Below are 22,715 nucleotides of genomic sequence, written 5' to 3'. Positions count from 1 at the left end.
ATAAAATGATAACTTGTGAATGTCACACTGGAGAGTGCATGGCACCCTGATTGCTTATGAAGAAAGATTTGACCCACACAGGAAGATCTGTAAAGGCTTTTCGGAATCCAGTTATCCTTGGAGAGAAAGGTGGATGAAGGACAATGAAGTAATAGAAACCCAACTCTAACTTGGGCATCACTTGGCTCAAGTAGCCGGAAAGGCTTCAGAAAAGGTTAGAGTTCAGGGATTGAAACACCATCATCAGGATTCCTTTTGTTCTCTCCAGCTTTCAGTTTTGCTTTTCTCTGTGTTGACTTCATAGAGTTTTCCATCTGGAGATAGATAGGTTTCAGTTCTCAAGATTAAAGGAGACTATAGCAATTACAGAATAAAAAGTGACTGATTGGTTCTGCTTAGATCACATGCTCAACCCTAGACCAATCACTGTATCCAATGGATGAGGTACTTTGGTCAGCTTGAATTACATATTGGGATAGAAGAAGAGAGCCAAGTTAGTAAAAGTCATCAGGTGAGAGAGGTGTCGTTTCTGGAAAGAAAAGATATTTTGTTAGTTTTTGTTTTTACCAGAAAATGAGACAGCTCTTTGGACAGGTATAGGGATAAGAAAAACCAAAGTGTTTACACTTTGATTTAAAAATCCTGATAAAAAGCCACTTTGGGAGGCTGAGGCAGGCGGATCACGAGGTCAGGCGTTCGAGACCTGCCTGGCCAATATGGTGAAACCCCGTCTCTACTAAAAATACAAAAACTAGTTCGGCATGGTGGCGCGTGCCTGTAAACCCAGCTACTTGGGAGGCTGAGGCAGGAGAATCGCTTGAATCCAGGAGGCAGAGGTTGCAGTGAGGCGAGATCGTGCCACTGCACGCAGAGCGAGACTCCGTCTCAACAAAACAAAACAAAACACAAAAATTAGCCAGGGATGGTGGTGGTCGCCTGTAGTTCCAGCTACTCGGGAGGCTAAGGTGAGAGGGTCGCTTGAACCCAGGAGGCAGAGGTTGCAGTGAGCAGAGATCGTGCCACTGTACTCCGACTTGGGTGACAGAATGAGACTCCATCTCAAAACAAAAACAAAAACAAACTCAAAAAACAGTAAAGGGCATTTTGCCCGTAATGTGTGAATGTGTGAACAACAACTTCTCCTCCTCCTCCTCTTCCTCCTCCTCCTCCTCCTTTTTGAGGCATGGTCTCACTCTGTCACCCAGGCTGGAGTGCAGTGACATGATCTTGGCTCACTGAAACCTCCCAGGCTCAGGTGATTCTCCCACCTCAGCCTCCCGAGTAGCTGGGACCACAGGCATGCACCACCATGCCTGGCTAATTTTTCTCTTAAAATTAGAGATAGGGTTTCACCATGTTGCCCAGGCTGGTCTCGAACTCTTGAGCTCAAGTGATCCACTGTCCTTGACCTCCCTGAGTGCTGGGATGTCAGGTGTGAGCCAATGGTGCCTAATCCCATGTATGAACTTTTTATTATTTATTATTATTATTTTATTATTTTTATTATTTTTTATTTTCTGAGTCGGAGTTTCGCTCTTATTACCCAGGCTGGAGTGCAATGGCGCGATTTCGGCTCACCGCAACCTCCGCCTCCTGGGTTCAAGCAATTCTCCTGCCTCAGCCTCCTGAGTAGCTGGGATTACAGGCACGCGCCACCATGCCCAGCTAACTTTTTGTATTTTTAGTAGAGACGGGGTTTCACCATGTTGACCAGGATGGTCTCGATCTCTTGACCTCGTGATCCACCCGCCTCGGCCTCCCAAAGTGCTGAGATTACAGGCGTGAGCCACCGCGCCCGGCCCTGAACTATTTATTTATTTATTTTTAGTTTTAGGTGTTGTTTTTTTTTTTGTAAACTTTCCTTTCTTTCTTTCTTTTGTCTTTTAGCGCTAAGTCTTGTTCTTTCACCCAGGCTGTAGTACGGTAGTGTGATCTTGGCTCACTGCAACCTCCACCTCCTGGGTTCAAGAAATTCTCCTGCCTCAGCCTCCCAAATATCTGGGATTACAGGTGCATGCCACCACACCAGGCCATTGTTGTGTTGTTACTGAGATGGGGTTTCACCATGTTGGCCAGGCTGGTCTCGAACTGCTGATCTTAAGCAATCCACCTGCCTTGGCCTCCTAAATTGCTGGGATTACAGGCGTGAACCACCACATCCGGCCCCATGTGGACTTTTTTTTTTTTTTAATTGAGATGGAGTCTTGCTCTGTCACCCAGGCTGGAGTGCAGTGGCATGATCTCAGCTCACTGCAGCAACCTCCGCCTCCTGGGTTCACACAATTCTCCTGCCTCAGCCTCCCGATTAGCTGGGATTCCAGTCACCCACCACCATGCCTGGCTAATTTTTGTATTTTTAGTAGAGATGGGATTTGGGTATGTTGGCCAGGCTGGTCTCAAACTCCTGACCTCAAGTGATCTGCTCACCTTGGCCTCCCAAAGTGCTGGGATGACAGGCCTGAGTCACTGCTCCAGGCCCCCATGTGTGAACTTCTTAGTACGCCACTAGGTGGCAGTGATTTGCAGCCCCTGGTTGTATTAAACAGACATCTTTTTTTTTTTTTTTTTTTTTAGAGACAGGGTTTCACCATGTTGGTCAGGCTGGTGTTGAACTCCTGACTTCAGGTGATCCGCCCATCTCAGCCTCCCAAAGTGCTGGGATTACAGGCATGAGCCACCGCGCCCGGCCCAGACATCTTAAGTACACCTTTAGTTTTAGACAATAGAAAAATATGCTTCCTATGATGCAAGAGTCCTATGGCCTTCATGCAGTCCTACCCTGTAACTAAGAGTCTGAATCTGTGAAAAGATGTCCATGAGACAGTTAAATTGAAATAGCAGGTTGCAGAACAATATTTGTACCTCGTTACTGTCTTCTTTTTTGCCTCTCTCCCTTCCTTCTCTCCTTCCACAAAAGTTGACTGAGCACCTAGTGTGTGCTAATATGTGCTAAGTTACTGGAAATACAATGGTGAACAAAGCAACACCAATGCAGTGCCCATGGATCTTATGGTCCCTTACTGATGATAGGTTGGTTCCACCTTCTCATTATAACAAACAATACTACAAAGAACATTTCATACATGCACTTGAGTTCTCTAGGGCAGTGGTTCTCAAAGAGTTGTCTGGGCCATGAGACCAAAACTATTTTCATAATAATATTAAGATGGTATTTGCCCTTTTTCATGTTCACTGTTCTCATGAATGTTCAGTGGGCCTTTCCATGAGGCTCCATGACATGTGATATTGCAACAGATTGACAACAGAATCAGATATGCGAATCCAGGTGTTTTCTGTTAAGCCAGACATGAAAGAGATTTGGGAAAAAAGTAACATACACAGTGACACTTTTCTCACTAATATTTTTTGTTTGGGAAAATATAGTTAATTAATCAATTAATTAATTTTTTTGAGGCAGGGTCTCACTCTGTTGCCCAGGCTGGAGTTCAGTGGCATAATCATAGCTCACTGCAGCCTCAAACTCTTGGGCTCAAGTTAACCTCCTGCCTCAGCCTCCCAAGTAGCTGGGACTACAGGTGATTCTCCTGTCTCAGCCTCCCGAGTAGCTGGGATTACAGGCATGAACCACCACACCTGGCTAATTTTTATATATTTAGTAGAGACAGGGTTTCATCATGTTGGCCAGGCTGGTCTCCAACTTCTGACCTCAAGCCATCTGGCCTCTCAAAGTGCTGGGATTACAGGCATGAGCCACGTTGCTTGGCCAAAAGCTAATCTAAAACAAAACAAAACAACAACAACAAAACAAAAAACTCCACCCAACCAACCAAACAAAAACACTGGCTGAGGAGGGCAGATCACTTGAGTCTAGGAATCTGAGACCAGCCTGGGCAATATGATGAAAACCCGCCTCTACAAAAAATAATTTAAAAAATTAGTTGGAAGCCTTTACTAACTTAGGAAAAAAAATTAGCCAGACATGGTGGTACATGCCTATAGTCCCAGTTACTTGGGATATTGAGATGGGAGGATGGCTTCAGCCTGGGAAGCAGAGGTTGCAGTTAGCCGAGATTGTGCCACTGCACTCCAGCCTGGGTGACAGAGCAAGACCTGTCTCAAAAAAAAAACAGAGAAAGAATGAAAAGAAAGCTATATATCCTTTGTGTTTTTGTTGTTATTGTTTTTACTAAATCTCAAATTGTAAAGAATTGTGAAATTATTTTTATTTTTATTTTTTTGAGACGGAGTCTCACACTGTTGCCCAGGCTGGAGTGTAGTGGTACGATCTCTGCTCACTGCAATCTCTGCCTCCCATGTTCAAGCGATTCTCCAGCTTCAGCCTCCAGAGTAGCTGGGATTACAGGTACCCGGCACCACGCCTGGCTAATTTTTTGTATTTTTATTAGAGACGGGGTTTCACTATGTTGGCGAGGCTGGTCTTGAACTCCTGAGCTCATGATCCTCCCACCTCAGCCTCCCAAAGTACTGGGATTACAGGCATGAGCCACCACACCCAGCCAAGAATTGTGAAATTATTAAAGCAGGCTAGTAAAAGAAAAATAAATAAAGTAGGCTAGTGATACAACAGTGAGTTGGTCTATGAAATATTCATTAACTTTTCTAAACAATACTATGAAAACCAGGGTGATTTTGTCTTAAATGTTCTCAGAGGAAGTTTTTCTTGGTCACTGAGGATAGCTTTGTAGAATCAACATTACATGTATCGGAAAATTTATTTTTGCTTGGTGGCTTGTGGGGGTAAAAGTGTATAAGTTATGCAAATAAACCTTTTTTAACATCAGGGGAATTTCATTATTCTCAAATACTACCTTCTGCGATTTTTGTTAAAACCATTTTCCACTAACACCTAATTTGTAAAAAAAAAAAAAATATATGGAGGTATCTAATGTTAAAACAACTCAAAGTCTGTTAGTTTCTAGTTCACTTATAAATGAGAGTTTATTTTAACCAATTTAGGGCTGTTTTTTGATTGTTTATAGAATATTTAAATCGTTCAAGTGTAGGTGTTCTAAAACTTTAATGGCATTACATTTTTTTATTTTTTATTTTTATTATTATTTTTTTAAAGATGGGGTTTCACCATGATGGCCAGGCTGGTCTTGAACTCCTGACCTCAGGTGATCCACCTCGGCCTCCCAAAGTGCTAGGATTATAGACGTGAGCCACCTCGCCTGGCCCATGGCATTAAATTTTGGCAATGAAATATGTTGATCAGGCCAGGCGCGGTGGCTCACACCTGTAATCTTAGCACTTTGAGAAGCCGAGATGGGTAGATCACCTGAGGTCAGGAGTTGGAGACCAGCCTGGCCAATATGGTGAAACTCCATCTGTACTAAAAATACAAAAATTAGCCGGGCGTAGTGATGGGTGCCTATAATCCCAGCTACTAGGGAGACTGAGGCAGGAGAATCACTTGAACCCAGGTGGAGTGGGGGAAAGGTGGTTGCAGTGAGCCAAGATTACACCACTTCACTCTAGCCTGAGCAAAAAAGCGAAACTCCATCTCAAAAAAGAAAAAAAGAAATATGTTGATCAATACGAGAGGTTGAGTTTTACAGTTAAGGGGCAAGTGCAGTGATATTAATTGACTGTTTCTGACAGTAGTCTGGCACATAGTTAAGTGCACACTCTCCTCAAGTAAAATGAAATTCGACCACAGTCAAAAGTTACCTGTCTATTTATGCTGGAGGGTGTTTAGCAACCAACTGTTAATTTAAGTGAGGTTCCATTCTGCCACTTAGCCATGGCAGAGCACACAAATGTGCACTCAGGGAAAGCAGAGGTTACACACAGAAGCACACTCCAATTCAGGAGACATGTCCACGCAGAAATAATACTATGATACAACATACATCACAAAAACAAATGGAAATTGTTTCATTTTTGTTTGTTTGTTTGAGACATAGTCTCGCTCTGTCACCAGGGTAGAGTACAGTCGTGCAATCTCGGCTCACGGCAACTTCTCCCTCCCAGGTTCAAGCGATTCTTCTGCTTCAGCCTCCTGAGTAGCTGGGATTACAGGTGCACACCACCACTCCCAGCTGATTTTTGTAATTTTAGTAGAGACAGGATTTCGCCTTGTTGGCCAGGATGGTCTCAATTTCTTTCTTTTTTTTTTTTTTTTTGGTCTCTATTTCTTGACCTCATGATCTTCCCGACTCGGCCTCCCAAAGTGCTGGGATTATAGGCGTGAGCCACTGAGCCTGACTGGAAAAATTTTTTTAATCTGTCTTTAGGGAATTATCTAGCTATTAGTGGGGTTATTTGAGGGAACCGTATCCTTGGCAGAAAAGATGGTTCGCTGTATTCGTTTGTCATAATAACCAGACTCCTGCCAGTTAGTGGGTTCTAAAGTTGTTGATACAGGCATGAATAGGTTTGAATGTGGAGTTTTGTATGGAGGGTCCTTTCAACAGGAAGATAAACCAAAATTGTTGGTCTTAGCCTTTTGGATTACTGACTTTATCTGCATCTCTTTAAAGAGTCAAAATTCGCTGAGCGTGGTGGCTCACACCTATAATTCCAACACTTTGGGAGGCCAAGGCAGGTGGATGGCTTGAGGTCAGAAGTTCAAGACCAGCCTGGCCAACATGGTGAAATCCCATCTCTACTAAAATACAAAAATTAGCTGGGTGTGGTGGTGGTGGGCACCTGTAATCCCAGCTACTTGGGAGCCTGAGGTAGGAGAATAGCTGGAAACTGGGAGGTGGAGGTTGCAGTGGGATCGTGCTACTACACTCCAGCCTGGGAGACAGAGTGAGACTCTGTCTCAAAAAAAAAAAAAGAAAGAGTCAAAACTTAGAAATCATCATCAGGACACTTTTGAGAGTGAAAAAGAGTGCTATTAATGATACTGAGACACCAAACAAAAGCCAAACTGTCTGGAGGCAACCTGAATGCAGAGTTACCCTATGACTAAGACATAATCCTACCCCTGAAGAATCCCAGTATCTAATGGGAAAGAGAAAAGTGTAATCACAAGATAGTGATAATTTTGCATTATGGGCTGGGTGCAGTGACTCATGCCTGTAATTCCAGCACTTTTAGGGGCTGAGGTGGGAGGATCAATTGAGCCCAGGAGTTCGGGACCAGCCTGGGCAACATAGTGAGACCCCCATCTCTAAAAAAAAAAACCCACAAAAATTACCTGGGCATGGTGCCATGTGCCTGTAGTCCCCAGCTACTGGGGAGGCTGAAGTGAGGATTGCTTAAGCCCAGGAGGTTGAGGCTGCATGAGCTGTGATTGCACCACTACACTCCAGACTGGGTGAGAGAGCAAAAAAACCCCACAAAAATTAGCCAGGCATGGTGACATATGCCTGTAGTCCCCAGCTACTGGGGAGGCTGAAGTGAGGATTACTTAAGCCCAGGAGGTTGAGGCTGCAGTGACCTGTGATTGCACCACTACACTCTAGACTGGATGAGAGAGCAAGACCCTGTCTCATAAAAAAAAGAAAAGATAAAAACCCAAAAAACAAAAGGAATAAAGGAGGGAGGCGAGGGGAGGGGAGGGGAGAGAAGGGGAGGGGAGGGCAGAGGAGGGAAGGGGAGGGGAGGGCAGGGCAGGGCAGGGGAGGGGAGCGGAGGGAATGATGCGTCACTTGGGTTCTTTTTTTTTTTTTTGAGGCAGAGTTTTGCTCTTTTTGCCCAGGCTGGAGTGCAACGGTGCAATCTTGGCTTATTGTAATCTCTGCCTCCTGGGTTCCAGCGATTCTCCTGCCTCAGCCTCCTGAGTAGCTGGGATTGCAGGTGCTCACCACCATGCCCAGATAATTTTTTCTATTTTTAGTAGAGATAGGGTTTCACCCATGTTGGCTAAGCTGGTCTCAAACTCCTGACCTCAGGTGATCCACCCGTCTTGACCTCCCCAAGTGCTGGGATTACAGGTGTGAGCCACTGCACTTGTCTGCTCCACTTGGGTTCTAAGGGGTGAGTTGGAGTTAACTGGGTGGAGATAGAGGGGAAGGGCATTCCAAGCAGAAAGAGGAGAATGTATAAATCCATAGTTTTCAAGGAACTGCCAGTCATTTCTCAAGGTCAGTGCATAGTGGAAGAAGAGGAGGTGCTTAAATGAGGCTAGTGGGGCCAGATTAGCAGGGCCCTGAATGGTGTGCTAAGGAGTTTGGACTTAATCCTTGTACGTAAAAGGGATTGAAGGATTTTAAACGCAATCATACCTTCATCAGATGTGTGTTTTAGAAAGTTTACTCTGACACCAAACGGGAGATGATGCATTGGAGGAGAAGAGACCAGTAAAGAGGCTTTTTTTTTTTTTTTTGAAACAGGGTCTCACTCTGTTACCCAAGGTGGGTACTGTAGTGCAATCATGACTCACTGCAGCCTCAAACCCCTGGGCTTGCTATGTTGCCCAGGCTGGCCTTGAGCTCTTGGTCTTAAATAATCCTCTCACCTCGGCTTCCCAAAGTACTGAGATGAGAAGTGTGAACTACCACTCCCAGTCCAGTAAAGAGGCTTTTCCTAGAGCTCCAGCTCCAAGAGGCTTTTAACATAGTAAGACTCCCATCTCTACAAAAAATAATAAATTAGCCAGGTATGGTGGTACACACCTACCATCCCAACTACTTAGGGGGCTGAGGTGGGAGGATCGCCTGACTTCAAGAGTTTGAGTCCAGGGGTTTTAGGCTGCAGTGAGCCATGATTGCACCACAGCACCCCAGCCTGGGTAACAGAGTGAGACCCTGTCTAAAAAAAAAAAAAATCTCTCTTTTTGTTGCCCAGGCTGGAGTCCAGTGGTTTGATCACAGGTCACTGCAGCCTTGGCCTCCTGGACTCAAGTGATCCTTACACCTCAGCCTCCTGAGTAGCTGGGACTACAAGCATGTGCCACCATGCTTGGCTTATTTTAAAATTTATTATTTATTTATTATGTATTGTATGTGTCCATAGGAATCAATATTTTAAAATTTTTCTCTAAAAAATTTGAAGAGCGCATGTGTGGGCTAGCTCCTTCCTTTTACCTTGTTGTGCTCTTGAGAGCAAGATGGGTCACCAGCAGCTGTACTGGATCCACCCGCAAAAATTCGGCCAGGGTTCTCACTCTTGTCGCATCTGTTCAAACCAGCACGGTCTGATCCAGAAATATGGCCTCAATATGTGCTGCCAGTGTTTCTGTCAGTACGCTAAAGATACCGGTTTCGTTATGTTGGATTAAATGATCTTCCTTTAAAGGATTATCTAAGGCATCTACCATGAAAACCATGATAATTCTTTGTACATAAAATAAACATTAAAAATTTTTTTCTGTAGAGACAGGGTCTCCCTATGTTGCCCAGGTTGGTCTTGAATTCCTAGGCTTAAGCGATTCTCCCTCCTCGGCCTCCCAAAGTGCTGGGATTACAGATGTGAACCACTATGCCTGGTCACCTTTGAGATTCTACCTGAAAAAATAACAAATAATGAATAGTGTATTTGTAATACTGAACTGACTCAGAGAGATGGCAGTTGCCTATCTAGCAGTTCTTTCCTCTATTTCTCTTGATGGCAAAGCCCACCTCTAGCCAGAAAAACGGGACATGCCCAGCTTTCACTTCCCACCCTCTCCTATAGCTGGGCTCTACAGTCTGAATATTTGTTCCCTCAGAATTCATATGTTGAAATTAATCTTCAAGATGATGGTATTCAGAGGTGGAGCCCTTGGGAAGTAATTAGGTCACAAGGGTCCTGCCCTCCTCAATGGGATTAATGCCTTTATAAAAGAGGCCCCAGAGGCTGTCCTCTCTTTTGCCATGTGAGAGGACACAGCAAGAAGGCACCATCTTTGAAGCAGAGTGAGTCCTCGCCAGTCACCAAATCTGCTGGCTCGGTGATCTTGGACTCCCAGGTTCCAGAACTGTCGTCAGCAATACATTTCTTTCCTTTTTTTTTTTTTTTTTTTGAGTCAGAGTTTTACTCTTCTTGCCCAGGCTGGAGTGCCATGGCACGATCTCGGCTCACTGCAACCTCTGCCTCCCTAGTTCAAACAATTCTCCTGCCTCAGCCTCCCGTGTAGTTGGGACTACAGGCATGTGCCACCACACCTGGCTAATTTTTGCATTTTTAGTAGAGATGGAGTTTTACCATTTTGTCCAGGCTGGTCTCAGACTCTTCACCTCATGATCTGCCCTCCTTGGCCTCCCAAAGTACTGGGATTACAGGTATAAGCCACCGTGCCTGGCCTATGCATTTTTGTTCTTTATAAATTACCCAGTTTAAGGCATTTTTTTCTTTTTTCTTTTTCTTTTCTTTCTTTCTTTTTTCTTTTTTTTGAGATAGAGTTTTGCTCTGTTGCCTAGGCTGGAGTAGTGCAGTGACACAATCTTGGCTCACTGCAAACTTTGCCTCCTGGGTTCAAGCAATTCTTGTGCCTCAGCCTCCTGAGTAGCTGGGATTGCAGATACACGCCACCTGCCCAGCTAATTTTTGTATTTTTAATAGAGAGAGGGTCTCATCATGTTGGGCAGGCTGGTCTCAAACTCCTGACCTCAAGTGAGACACCCACCTCAGCCTCCCAAAGTGCTGAGATTACAGGTGTGAGCCACCGCACCTAGCCTAAGGTATTTTTGTTTTAGCAGTCCCGATAAAGACAGAAATCAGTGCTGAGAACTGGGTGCTGTCATAACAAACATCTAAAAATTTGGGAGTGGCTTTGGAACTAAGTAATGGGTAGAGCCTGAGTTTTGAAGTGCATGCTAGAAAAAGCCTGTATTGGCTGGTACAGTGGCTCATGCCTGTAATCCAAGCACTTTGGGAGGCTGAGGTGGGCAGATCACTTGAGGTCAGGCGCTTGAGACCAGCCTGGCCAACAGGGTGAGAACTGATCTCTACTAAAAAAACAAAAATTAGCCAGGTGTGGTGACACACCCTTATGATCCCAGCTACTAGGGAGGCTGAGACATGAGAATTGCTTGAACCTGGGAGGTGGAGGTTGCAGTGAGCCAAGATCGAGCCACTGCACTCCAGCCTGGGTGACATAATGAGACTCTGTCTCTCACACACAGAAAGGCCTGTATTGTTGTAAACAGATTGTGAAGGGTGATTCTGGTAAGGGCTCAGAAGAAGAGGAGAGCTACAGAGAAAGCCTCAATTTTCTTAGAGATCACCTAAGAGGTTGTAACAGAATGTTAGTAGAAGTATGGATGTTAAAGGCCATTCTGATGAGGTCTCGGATGAAAATGAAGAACATGTTATTGGGAACTGGAGGAAAAATTATCCTATAAAGTGGCAAAGAATGTGGGTGAATTGTGTGTCCTAGTATTTTATGGAAGTTAGAAATTCTGAGTGATGAAATAGGATATTTGGTGGAAAAAATATCTGAGTAAAGTGTTGAGAGTGCAGCAAAGCTTCTATTGAATGCCCATAGTAAAATGCTAGCAGAGAGAAACCAATTAAACATGTTATTTATTTATTTTTTAGAGATGGAATTTCACTCTTTTAGCCCAGGCTGGAGTGCAATGGTGCAATATCAGCTCACTGCAACCTCTGCTTCCTGGGTTCAAGTGATTCTCCTGCCTCAGCCTCCCCAGTAGCTGGGATTACAGGTGTGCATCATGACGCCCAGCTAATTTTGTATTTTTAGTAGAGGTAGGGTTTAATCATTGTTGGCCAGGCTGGTCTCGAACTCCTGACCTCAGGTGATCCACCTGCCTTGGCCTCCCAAAGGGCTGGGATTAGAGGCATGAGCCACCACACCTGGCCAAAGATGTTATTTATAATAAAAAAAAAAAAAGAAGCAGAATTTAAAGATTTAGAAATTTACCAACCTGCTCATGTTGTAAAGAATGAAAAAGCTGTTGAAGAGAAAACACCAAGAATGTGACCGAGGAAACTTTTGATAAGGAGATTAGTATGGGTAGATGGAAGCCAGATGCTCAGCATCACAGTGGAAGAATGACTCTGAAAGCATTCTGAAGATCTTCAGAGGCTACCCTGCCCATCACAGGCCCAGAAAGCTAGGACCTTGAAAGCAAAGCGATTTCAAGGCTCTGCTCCCTGCATTCTGGCACAGGGTTCCTGAGATACCCTAGCTATGGCTTAAGTGGGCCCAAGTGTGGCTCAGGCTATCCCTCTGGAAGGCATAGACAGTAAAGCATGGTGGTATTAAAGCAGTTCCATCTCCACAGGTGCACAAAGTACACGGGCTGTGAGGGCATTGCTACCTCTACCTAGATTTCAAAGGATTCCTGAGGGAAGTTTGAGGCCCAGACAGAGTACAGTCAAAGGGGCAGGGCCACTGCAGAGAGCCCCCACCAGGACAATGCCCAGCACAGCCATGGGGACAGGGGTGCCTCCAAGACCCCAGAGTGGTAGGGCCACCAGTGTGCAGCTCCAGCCTGGAAAAGCTGCAGGCCAGAGACTCCAACTCATGAAAGCTGCAGAGTAGTCTGTGCCCAGCAAAGCCATGGGGGTAGGGCTGCCCCGAGCCTTGGGGGCCCAACCCCCATCCCAATATCTGGGGGCTAGGACATCAAGTCAAAAATTATTCTCAAACCTTAAGACTTAATGTTGTTTGCCCTGTTAAGGTTGAGACTTGCTTGGAACCCATTACCCCTTTCTTCTTTCCTATTTTTCCCTTTTAGAATGGAAATATCTATCCTGTGTCAGTCTCACCATTGTATTTTGGAAGCATACAAGTAGTTTGATTTCATAGGCTCATAATTGGAGAGCAGTTTGCCTCAGGATGAATCATATCTTGATTTTTGCCCATAGTTGGAATGAATCAACATTTAGTTGAGATGTTGACTTAGACTTCAAAGCTGATGTTGGAATGAGTTAAGACTTTTAGGGCTATTGGGATAGAATAAATGTATTTTGCATATGAGAAGGACATGGATTTTGTGGGGTTGGGGCAGAATGCTATGGTCTATGTGTCCCCCCAGAATTCATATGTTACCCCAAGATGATGGTATTAAGAGGCAGGCCCTTTGGGATGATTAATCATGAGAGCCCTGCCCTCATGAATGGGATTAATGCCCTTATAAAAGAGGCCCCAGGCCAGTGCAGTGGCTCATACCTATAATCCCAGTATTTAGGGAGGCTGAGACAAGAGGATCATTTAAATCCAGTAGTTTGAAACCAGCCTGGGCAACATAGTGAGACTTCATCTTTACCAAAAAAAAAAAAGAAAAAAAAAAAAGACAGAAAAAGAATAACCGGGCATAGTGGCATGTGCCTGTAGTTCCAGCTACTCAGGAGGCTGAGGTGAAAGGATCACCTGAGCCCAGGAGTTTGAGGCTACAGTGAGCTATGATTGTGCCACTGCACTCCAGCCTGGGTGACAAAGTAAGACTCTGTCTCAAAAAACAAAATAAAAGAGGCCCCAGAGAGCTGCCTTCCCCTTCTATCAAGTAAGGACATGGTGAAAAGATGTGAGGCAGAGAGTGAACCCTCACCAAACACCAAATCTGCTGGTGCCTTGATCTTGGACTTCCCAGCCTCCAGAACTGTCAGCAGCATTTCTGTTTTCAACAAATTAGCCAGTCTAAGGAATTTTGTTATAGTAGACCAAATGGACTAAGACCCTGGGTATGTGGACCACTCCAGGCAAATGAGACATTAGAGAAAGTTGCTGGGTGCTTTTGGGACAGGAGACCCTGGGGTTTACTGGGCTTTCCTAAGACCCTGGGTATGTGGACCATTCCAGGTCAGCAGCCCACTTCCCTGGCATCTCATTGGCTGCAGTACATCACACTGGGGCCTTGTGCCTCCTCCTAGATGCCCAGGGAGTGTTCTTGAAGGAAGGGGCTTGAGGCCTTTTTTATAGATCTCGAGGAAGTGATGATGAAAATGATAGGCAGGGGATTTTAAGCCCCCTCAACTCTCATCTTGAATATGCCATTGTTACATGCCCTCTTTCTTTCCTGTTCCCCATAATTTTTCCTGTAGCACCCCCAACACATCTATTGCTAAATGATGCTTCTAGGTGTAAATCAGAAGGTAACTCTTGTCCTTTGTCCATTGTTACAGTACAACCTGTACTTGCTTAGAAACCAGCATCTTGTGAGCATGGGAAAAAACCTAGGTGAAAACTCAAATCTCTATGGTCAATTTTGCCTACATCATATATTTATTTATTTGAGATGGAGTTTTGTTCTTGTTGCCCAGGCTGGAGTGCAATGGCACAATCTCAGCTCACCATAACCTCTGCCTCCTGGGTTCAAGCGATTCTCCTGCCTCAGCCTCCTGAGTAGCTGGGATTACAGGCATGCATCACCATGCCCAGCTAATTTTGTATTTTTAATAGAGATGGGGTTTCTCCATGTTGGTCAGGCTGATCTTGAACTCCCGACCTCAGGTGATCCACCTGCTTCAGACTCCCAAAGTGCTGAGATTACAGATGTGAGCCTGGCCTTGGCCTACGTCATAAAAAGGCACTGGGGTTTGCAGGGTGTATAGGTAGGGAGGGTTCACAAGAACAAAAAGTACTCCCTGCCCTTGCAAACTTGCAAGATGTGGTGTGGGGACTTGAGCACAAGAGCATTCAGCTATAACTCACCCACAGCCTCACAGTGCAGGAGGTGTGTAGAGTGGAAGGGGTAAAGACCGGCATGCTTGGTGAGGGCCTTGCCAGGGATGAGAGCCTGGGAGGGTCTGTACAACCGAATGTTGACATTTAAGATCACTCAGAACCATGCAAACCAAGGGAATGAAGAGGGAAAGAGTACCAAGAAATGAGTAGTTTCTCATAGGGGGAGCCATGGAGCCCATGGTCGTCCCCATGGAAACTTCCCTCAACAGCACAAGGCTGACCCCTCTGAGTCCTCAGAGCTGAGCATCTATGTCCTCTGGCTGCAGTCATCTGATTGCAGGGGTGTCTTCATCTAAGGTTTGGGAAGTGCTTTGTCTTATAGAGCTTCATAAAATCACCACTGGCTTTCAAGGTCCAGAGACCTCCTGAAGTTCAACCATTCTTGATTATTTTAAAATAAATCATGTGAACCCTCTTCAGCTTTGCCAAAAAGAAGAAATGGTTGTTTCAAAATGATGCTTTTCGGTATTTGCAGGGATTTCAACATCGTCATAGTCATCTTCAGGTTCAATGTAGCTCGGAATGGAAACAGTCTTCTTATTTTTAACTTTATTTACCAATGAGTATGTAGCTGGTGGCTGACCTGGGGTTTCCTGTGGGGCTAGAATACACAAAAAGATCCTTAGATGCAGAGCTATCATATGTTTTTATATTTTTGACCAGGTGACTCAGTTTGATTTTCACGTTTCAGTGATCTTCCCACTTCTAGTGGACCAGATCTCCATTTTATAGAGGAAATTTAGACGTGGACATGACACAGTTCAGGATCACCCAAGTGAGTAAATGGAAAATATTTGTCAGACATCTTGACTCCCATGTCTCTCTGCCTAAGACTGCACTGCCTGGAAACCATGAAGCAAAAGCTTAGAAAAGAAACAGACCAGGTCAGATGCAGGAGCTCACACCTGTAGGGAGGCCAAGATGGGAGGATCACTTGAGCCCAGGCATTCCAGACCAGCTTGGGCAACATAGGGAGACACTCGTCTCTATAGAAAATTTTAAAAATTAGCTGGGTGCAGTGGTGTGTGCCTATAGTCCCAGCTACTTGGGAGGCTGAGGCAAGAGGATCTCCAGAGCCCAGAAGGTTGAGGCTACAATGAGCCATGATCATGCCACTGCACTTCAGCCTGGGCAACATAGTAAGACACTGTCTCAAAAAAAAAAAAAAAAAAAAAAGAATAGATGAAAAGAAACAGACCAGAACCCAGTAGTCATATGAGTGCTGTGATGTTACAGATCCTAATTTTCACAAGGAAGTGAAACTAATCATATTGCCTTTTTGGCACACCCCTCCCAGTGAATTACACTATTTTCTAGCACTCTCAGTAATTGCTTATGTACAAATCTCTCTGCCAAGAAGAGAAGTTATGGCATTGTTTTCAAAAAGTGAAATTAGTACAGAACAAATCCATAGAAGGCCGGGCGCGGTGGCTCATGCCTGTAATTCCAGCACTTTGGGAGGCCAAAGAGGGCGGATCACCTGAGATCAGGAGTTTGATACCAGCCTGGCCAATGTGGTAAAACTTCATCTCTACAAAAATACAAAAATTAGCTGGGCATGATGGTGGGTGCCTGTAATCCCAGCTACTCAGGAGGCTGAGACAGGAGAATTGCTTGAACCCAGGAGGCAAAAGTTGGGGTGACCCAATATCACACCACTGCACTCTATCTAGCCTGGGCAGCAGAGCGAGACTGTGTCTCAAAAAAGAGGGAAGGTGCATTGGAACCAAATCGTTTTCTGAGTACAAAAATAAGAAAGAAAGAAAAAAAAAGGAAGGAAGGCAGGTAGGGAGGGAGGGAAAGAAAAGAGAAAGAGAGAGAGAGAGAAAGGAAAGAGAGAAAGAAAGAACCAAAGAAGGGCCGGGGGCGGTGGCTCACGCCTATAATCCCAGCACTTTGGGAGGCCAAGGCGGGTGGATCACGAGGTCAAGAGATCGAGACCATCCTGGTCAACATGGTGAAACCCCGTCTCTACTAAAAATACAAAAATTAGCTGGGCATGGTGGTGTGCGCCTGTAGACTCAGCTACTTGGGAGGCTGTGGCAGGAGAATCGCTTGAACCTAGGAGGCGGAGGTTGCGGTGAGCCGAGATCACGCCATTGCACTCCAGCCTGGGTAACGAGCGAAACTCCGTCTCAAAAAAAAAAAAAAGAAAGAAAGAAAAGAACAGGTCTATAGGTAATAGAAAGATGATGAAACAGCTCAGCTCCATCTTTGAGGAGGATTGGAACTGCCTCTCCCACAATCTCATCTTTTCCTTAAAAAACCTGAAATGCGGCCAGGCACGTTGACTCCACCTGTAATCCCAGCATTTTGGGAGGCCGAGGTGGGTAGATCACAAGGTCAAGAGATCGAGACCATTCTGGCCAACATGACGAAACCCCATCTCTACTAAAAATACAAAAATTAGCTGGGTGAGGTGGTGTGCACCTGTAGTCCCAGCTACTCGGGAGGCTGAGGCAGGAGAATCACTTGAACCCAGAAGGCGAAGGTTGCAGTGAGCCCACTGCACTCCAGCCTGGTGACAGAGGAAGACTCCATCTCAAAAAAAAAAAAAAAAAAAAAAAGACACAAAACAAAACAAAACAAAACAAAACAAAACAAAACAAAACAAACCTGAAATGCCACTGCTTGCAGAACTCTACAGTTTGACAGATCTGAGTTTATGTTCAGGTTCCAGCAGTCATTAGCTGTCTCCCCTGCTCTCCCCTCTCCTCCTCTTCTTCTCCTCCCCCTTTCCATGGGTAAGTCACTTCTCTTTGCCTCAGTGTCCTCATCTGTCAAAGGGGAATGAAAACGTACCTGCCTCATAGAGTTGTGAGGATTGAATGAGCTGAACCTGTAAAGTGCTTAGTGTGGGACCTGAAACACTGTGCATGCTCAGTAAATGTCAGCTAATAATATTTATCTATCCAATCAAAATATTTTTCTTTTTTTTTGAGGCAGATTTTCGATCTTGTTGCCCAGACTGGAGTGCAATGGCGCGATCTCGGCTCACCACAACTTCCGCCCCCTAGGTTCAAGCAATTCTCCTGCCTCAGCTTCCTGAATAGCTGGGATTACAGGCATGCACCACCACACCCGGCTAATTTTTGTGTTTTTAGTAGATATGGGGCTTCTCCATGTTGCTCAGGCTGGTCTTGAACTCCCAACCTCGGGCGATCCACCCTCCTTGGCCTCCCAAAGTATTGGGATTACAGGCGTGAGCCACCGCACCCTGCTCAAAATATTTTTCTTAAGTATTGACTAAGCCCCACGCCCTGTTCTAGGTAGTGGGTAAATATTAATAGTGGTGGACAAGAAAGGTTCCTGTTTTTCTGAAGTTTATACTTCAGTGGAGGAAACAGCACACAAATGAACAATAAGTAAATAAGACAATTTTGGATAACTGCCAGTTTCATAAGGGAAATTAGCAGGACTACTTTAGGTTGAGTGGTCAGAGAGGGCCTCTTTGAGGTGGTGACTTTTGAGCTGACATCTGAAGGATGAGGAAAAAGCCAGCTGTGCAAAGAGCTTAAGGAAGAACATTCCAGTCAAAGGAACTCGGCAGAGTTTTTCTGATAGGAAGTGAGAGGCCCAGTGACACCCCATGTTTCTTTCTGTTTATGTTCCAAGCTAGGACTTGAACATTAATTTACACATTTATATCAGGATATTGGGTGCATCAGTACTTATTCTGCCTTCTTTTCACTTTTTCATCCCTTTTTTTGTTTTGAGACAGGGTCTCACTCTGTTGTCTAAGATGAGACCTCCCAGGCTCAAGTGATCCCCCGACCTCAGCCGTCCAAGGACCTGGGATTATAGGTGTGCACCACCATGTCTGGCTAATTTTTATAGAGACAGGGTTTTGCCATGTTGCCCAGACTGTTCTCAGACTTCTGAGCTCAAGTGATCTGCCCATCCTGGCCTCCCAAAGTGTTGGGATTACAAGTGTGTGCCACTGTGCCTGGCCTCTGGCTGTTTCTTTTAAACAGGATGCTGGCTGGGTGTGGTGGCTCACGCCTGTAATCCCAGCACTTTTGGAGGTCGAGGTGGGTGGATCACTTGAGGTCAGGAGTTCAAGACCAGCCTGGCCAATATGGTGAAACCCCATCTCTACTCAATATACAAAAAATTGGCTGGGTGTAGTGGTGCGTGCCTATAATCCCAGTTACTCAGGAGGCTGAAGCAAGAAAATAGCTTGAACCCAGGAGGTGGAGATTTCAGCGAGGTGAAATCTCACCACTGTACTCCAGCCTGGGTGAGAGAGCAAGACTGCTTCAAAAATAAAATAATCAGGGCTGGGAGCAGTGGCTCATGCCTGTAATCCCAGCACTCTGGGAGGCTGAGGTGGGTGGATCACATGAGGTCAGGAGTTCAAGATCAGCCTGGCCAACATGGTGAAACCCTATCTCAAAAAAGAAAAAAATAAAAGTAAAGTAAAATAAAGTAATCAGGTTGCTGCATCTATACATCCTAGTGTTATAGACTGAATGTTTGTGTTCCCCCAAAATTCACGTGTTCAAGGCTTAACCCTCAGTGTGGCTATATTTGGCCATTGGGACGAGGCCTTGATACAACAGGATTAGTGTCTTTGTAAGAAGAAATATCAGAAATCTGGCTCCCTGATGCTCTTCTCCAGCTTGAATGCACCAAGGAAAGCCCATCTGTGGGAACGTAGCAAGAAGGCAGCTGTCTGCAAGCCAGGAGGAGAGCCCTCACCAGAAACCTCACAGAAATCGGCCAGCAACTTAGTCTCAGACTTACAGCCTCAGAACAATGAGAAAGTAGATTTCTGCTGTGTAAGCACCCCAGTCTATGGTATTTTTGTTACAGCAACTTGAGCTCTCTAAGACACCTTGATAAACTTGTTATCCTAACTGTAAATGAAACTGCTACCAGTAAAATATACTTACAAGAGTCTTCTAGAGAAGGCCAATTCCTCGGTGGCAGAGGCGGTAATTGACCTGGAGAATCATTAAGAACATTCCTAGACAGAGAGAAAGGGAATCAGTGTTTGGTTTGGGCCATGCCTGCTCTCAGCAGATTTAAGATAAAATGTCAAGGAAAGTGAATGGATTGAACATTCAAATCTTGGACTCTACAAATTGGAAGCATTTGCTTTCCTTTCTAGGTCCTGGATCCCATTTGTAATTGGCACCCTAATGAAACCATTTTCTCTAGCCCAGGAAATGGCTGAAACCGAGGAGAGGGAAATAAAAGTGCTATAACACAGAGCATGGAGCACATGGTTCACCTGAGCTGAATTAGGAGCGATAGGCACCAGATGTATTTCTATTCACAAAACAGATGGGCTGGGCATGGTGGCACACGCCTGTAATCCCAGCACTTTGGGAGGCCAAGGTGGGTGGATCACCTGAGGTCAGGAGTTTGAGACCAGCCTGGCCAACATGGTGAAACCCCATGTCTACTAAAAAATACAAAAATTAGCTGGGCATGATGATGCACACCTGTAATCCCAGCTACTCAGGAGGCTGAGGCAGGAGACTCACTCGAACCGGGGAGCCAGAGGTTGCAGAGAGCCAAGATCATGCCACTGCACTCCAGCCTGGGTGACAGAGCAAGACTCGGTCTCAAAACAAACCAACAACAACAACAAAAAAACAGATGAACTCCTAAAGCTGAATATACATACACCTTGAGACAGCATTTCTACTGCTGAGTCTACAGCCTGTCGAAATGCTTGCATCTGTTCACCAAAACATGCATTAGAATGTTCAGAGCAACACTATTCATAACAGCTCCAAATTGGACACTACCTGTGTTAGTCTGGGTTCTCCAGAGAAACAGAGACACATAAAATTTGCCATCACACTACCAAAATGCCTATCAGCAGTAGAATGCATAGATTAATTATGGTATAGAGACTGGGCAAGGTGGTTCACATCCGTAATCCCAGCACTTTGGGAGGCAAAAGAGGGAAGATGGCCAGGAGTTTGAGGGCAATATAGGGAGACCCTGGGCAACACAGGGAGACCCTGTCTCTACAAAAAAACCAAAATAATTAGCTAGGTGTGGTGGCATACACCTGTAGTCCCAGCTACTCAGGAGACTGAAGCAGGAGGATCACTTGAGCCCAGGAGTTTGAGGTTACAGTGAGCTATGATTGCACCACTGCACTCCAGCCTAGTTGACAGAGTGAGACCCTGTCTCAAAATAAATACATAAATAAACGTAGCGTACTCCCACAGTGGAATATTCTATGGCAAAAAGAATGAACAATCTACAACTACATACAATGAATCTCATAAAAATGATGTTGAGCAAAAAAGCCAAACAATACATACTATATGATTTCATTAATAGAATGCATAAAAACCAAAAAGTTAATTTATGCTATCACAGACAGTGATTACCTTTGGGATGTAACAGCTGAAAGGCTATATAAAATAAGCCTCTGAAATGCCAGTAATATCCTGTTTTCTTGATCTGGGTGCCAATTACCTGGGTCTATTCAGTTTGTGGAAATTCATCAGGTTGCTTACTATGTCCATTTTTCTGTATTTATATTTTACTTTGGTAAGAAGTTTTAACTAAAGGATAAACTCTAAGAAAGCGTCCTTACTTGGGCCTCCATCCCCCTAGGTACACTGTGTAAGGTATGTTCTTGCCGAGTTCAAAAGGAAGAAACTTTTGAACCTCGACACATCTTTACTATTCCAGGACGAGCTTTTGTCCCCAAACCAGAGGTAGACGTGGGTGTGGTGCACTTCACTCCCTTGATACACCCCCAGATAGAGCAGCCTAAAGTTGTCCAGAATGTATTTCAGTTTCAAAGGAAATACTGCCATCGAGGGCTCGGAATGTTATTCCCTGAAGCGCAGCGCTTGGAAAGCACAGGCAGGCTGTTAGAGCTGGCAGACATGGACCCTACTCTTTGGCCCCGCCAGCTCTCCATCCCACAATTTAAGAGCCTCTGTGATGTATACAGAAGAATGTGTGATGAAGACCCACACCTCTTTGCATATAATTTCAGAGAAGAACTCAAGCAAAGAGAAAGCAAAAAGAAAGAACAAACCTTACACACTGATTTGATTCCTATATGCTATAAAGTCCCCCTAGGAATGAATAAACATTTTTAGGTTATTGTGGTGAGTGCAGGTGGAGACATGGGGATAGAGCTCCATTGGTGGCTCTCACCATCCCTCTGTAGCTCTTCCTAAGAGAAGAAAGCAATTCATCTGACTGCTAAATTTGGGGAAAGTCTGGCTCCTCTCACTTTCTCCTCTATTGCTGGCCTGACTGTAGAAATCACAAATCATGCTCCCATCTTTGCCATTCAGAGAAAGGGGTCTGCTCAGTAGGGGAGACCTGAGGTTTTCCAGAGCTGCCTGTGAACTGGGCAGGAAAGTCACCCAGTTTCAAATTAGGAAACTCGCTAGTTCACAGAAAAGAACCACATTCTGCAATCCCAGTTTTATTTTTTGTTTGCTTGTGTTTTGTTTTTTTGAGACAGGGTTTTGCTTTGACACCCAAGTTGGAGAGCAGTGGCACCATCACAGCTCATGGCTGCCTCGACCTCATGGGTTCAAGTGATCCTCCCACCTTAGCCTCCCAAGTAGCTGAGACTACAAGCAGATGCCACCATACCCGGCTAATTTTGGTATTTTTTTCATTGGGGCTCCTCTATGTTGCCCAGGCTGGTCTCAAACTCCTGGCCTCAAGCCGTCCTCCCAGTTCGGTTTCCCAAGGTACTGGGATTATAGGCATGAACCACTGCCCTTAGCCAATCCCAGTTTTATTTTTTTGCTTTTTTTTTTTTTTTTTGAGATGGAGTTTCACTTGTTGCCCAGGCTGGAGTGTAGTGGCATGATCTTGGCTCACTGCAAACTCCGCCTCCTGGGTTCAAGCAATTCTCCTGCCTCAGCCTCCCAAATAGCTGGGATTACAGGCACACACCACCATGCCTGGCTAATTTCTGTATTTTTAGTAGAGACGGGGTTTCTACTAAACCCATGTTAGCCAGGCTTGTCTCAAACTCCTGACCTCAGGTGATTCGCCTGCCTCAGCCTCCCAAAGACTGGGATTACAGGTGTGAGCCACTGCACCCGGCCCAATTTTTATTCTTAATAAAGGCAATATTTTAGCCACCTGGCTGTCTGACATATTTATCTTATTCCTGAAGGGGATCAGAATTGATGGAGGCAGGGGGATCTTATTTGCTGGACCCCTGAGGCTACAACAAAAGCCATTTTAGAAAAGCATAGAT

At 45.0% G+C, this 22,715-nt stretch overlaps 2 protein-coding genes across 2 annotated transcripts in view; one reads left to right on the top strand and one right to left on the bottom strand.

The window, feature by feature from the left end:
• Positions 1 to 8,983: 8,983 nt before the first annotated feature.
• LOC110568689 (small ribosomal subunit protein uS14-like) lies at positions 8,984 to 9,154 on the top strand. The gene has a single exon (XM_021672750.2). It carries the CDS (start codon positions 8,984 to 8,986, stop codon positions 9,152 to 9,154), a length of 171 nt encoding a protein of 56 aa, XP_021528425.1.
• Positions 9,155 to 12,768: 3,614 nt separating this feature from the next.
• The window catches only part of SCIMP (SLP adaptor and CSK interacting membrane protein), a 71,124-nt gene continuing 61,177 nt past the window's right edge, over positions 12,769 to 22,715 (bottom strand). Inside the window, exons 5-6 of the mRNA XM_021672751.2 lie at positions 19,402 to 19,475; positions 12,769 to 15,107 (exon numbers count right to left, since the gene is read on the bottom strand). Of these exons, the coding sequence (XP_021528426.2) occupies positions 14,923 to 15,107; positions 19,402 to 19,475 (259 nt within the window). The 3' untranslated portion in view covers positions 12,769 to 14,922. The remainder of the gene's footprint in view (positions 15,108 to 19,401; positions 19,476 to 22,715) is intronic.

This window comes from Aotus nancymaae, unplaced genomic scaffold (genome assembly GCF_030222135.1).
Source record: "Aotus nancymaae isolate 86718 unplaced genomic scaffold, 86718_ANA_hifiasm-v0.15.2.pri h1tg000072l, whole genome shotgun sequence".
NCBI lineage: Eukaryota > Metazoa > Chordata > Mammalia > Primates > Aotidae > Aotus > Aotus nancymaae.
Note: the sequence above shows the minus strand (reverse complement) of the source record. Positions and strands in the feature narration are given on the sequence as shown.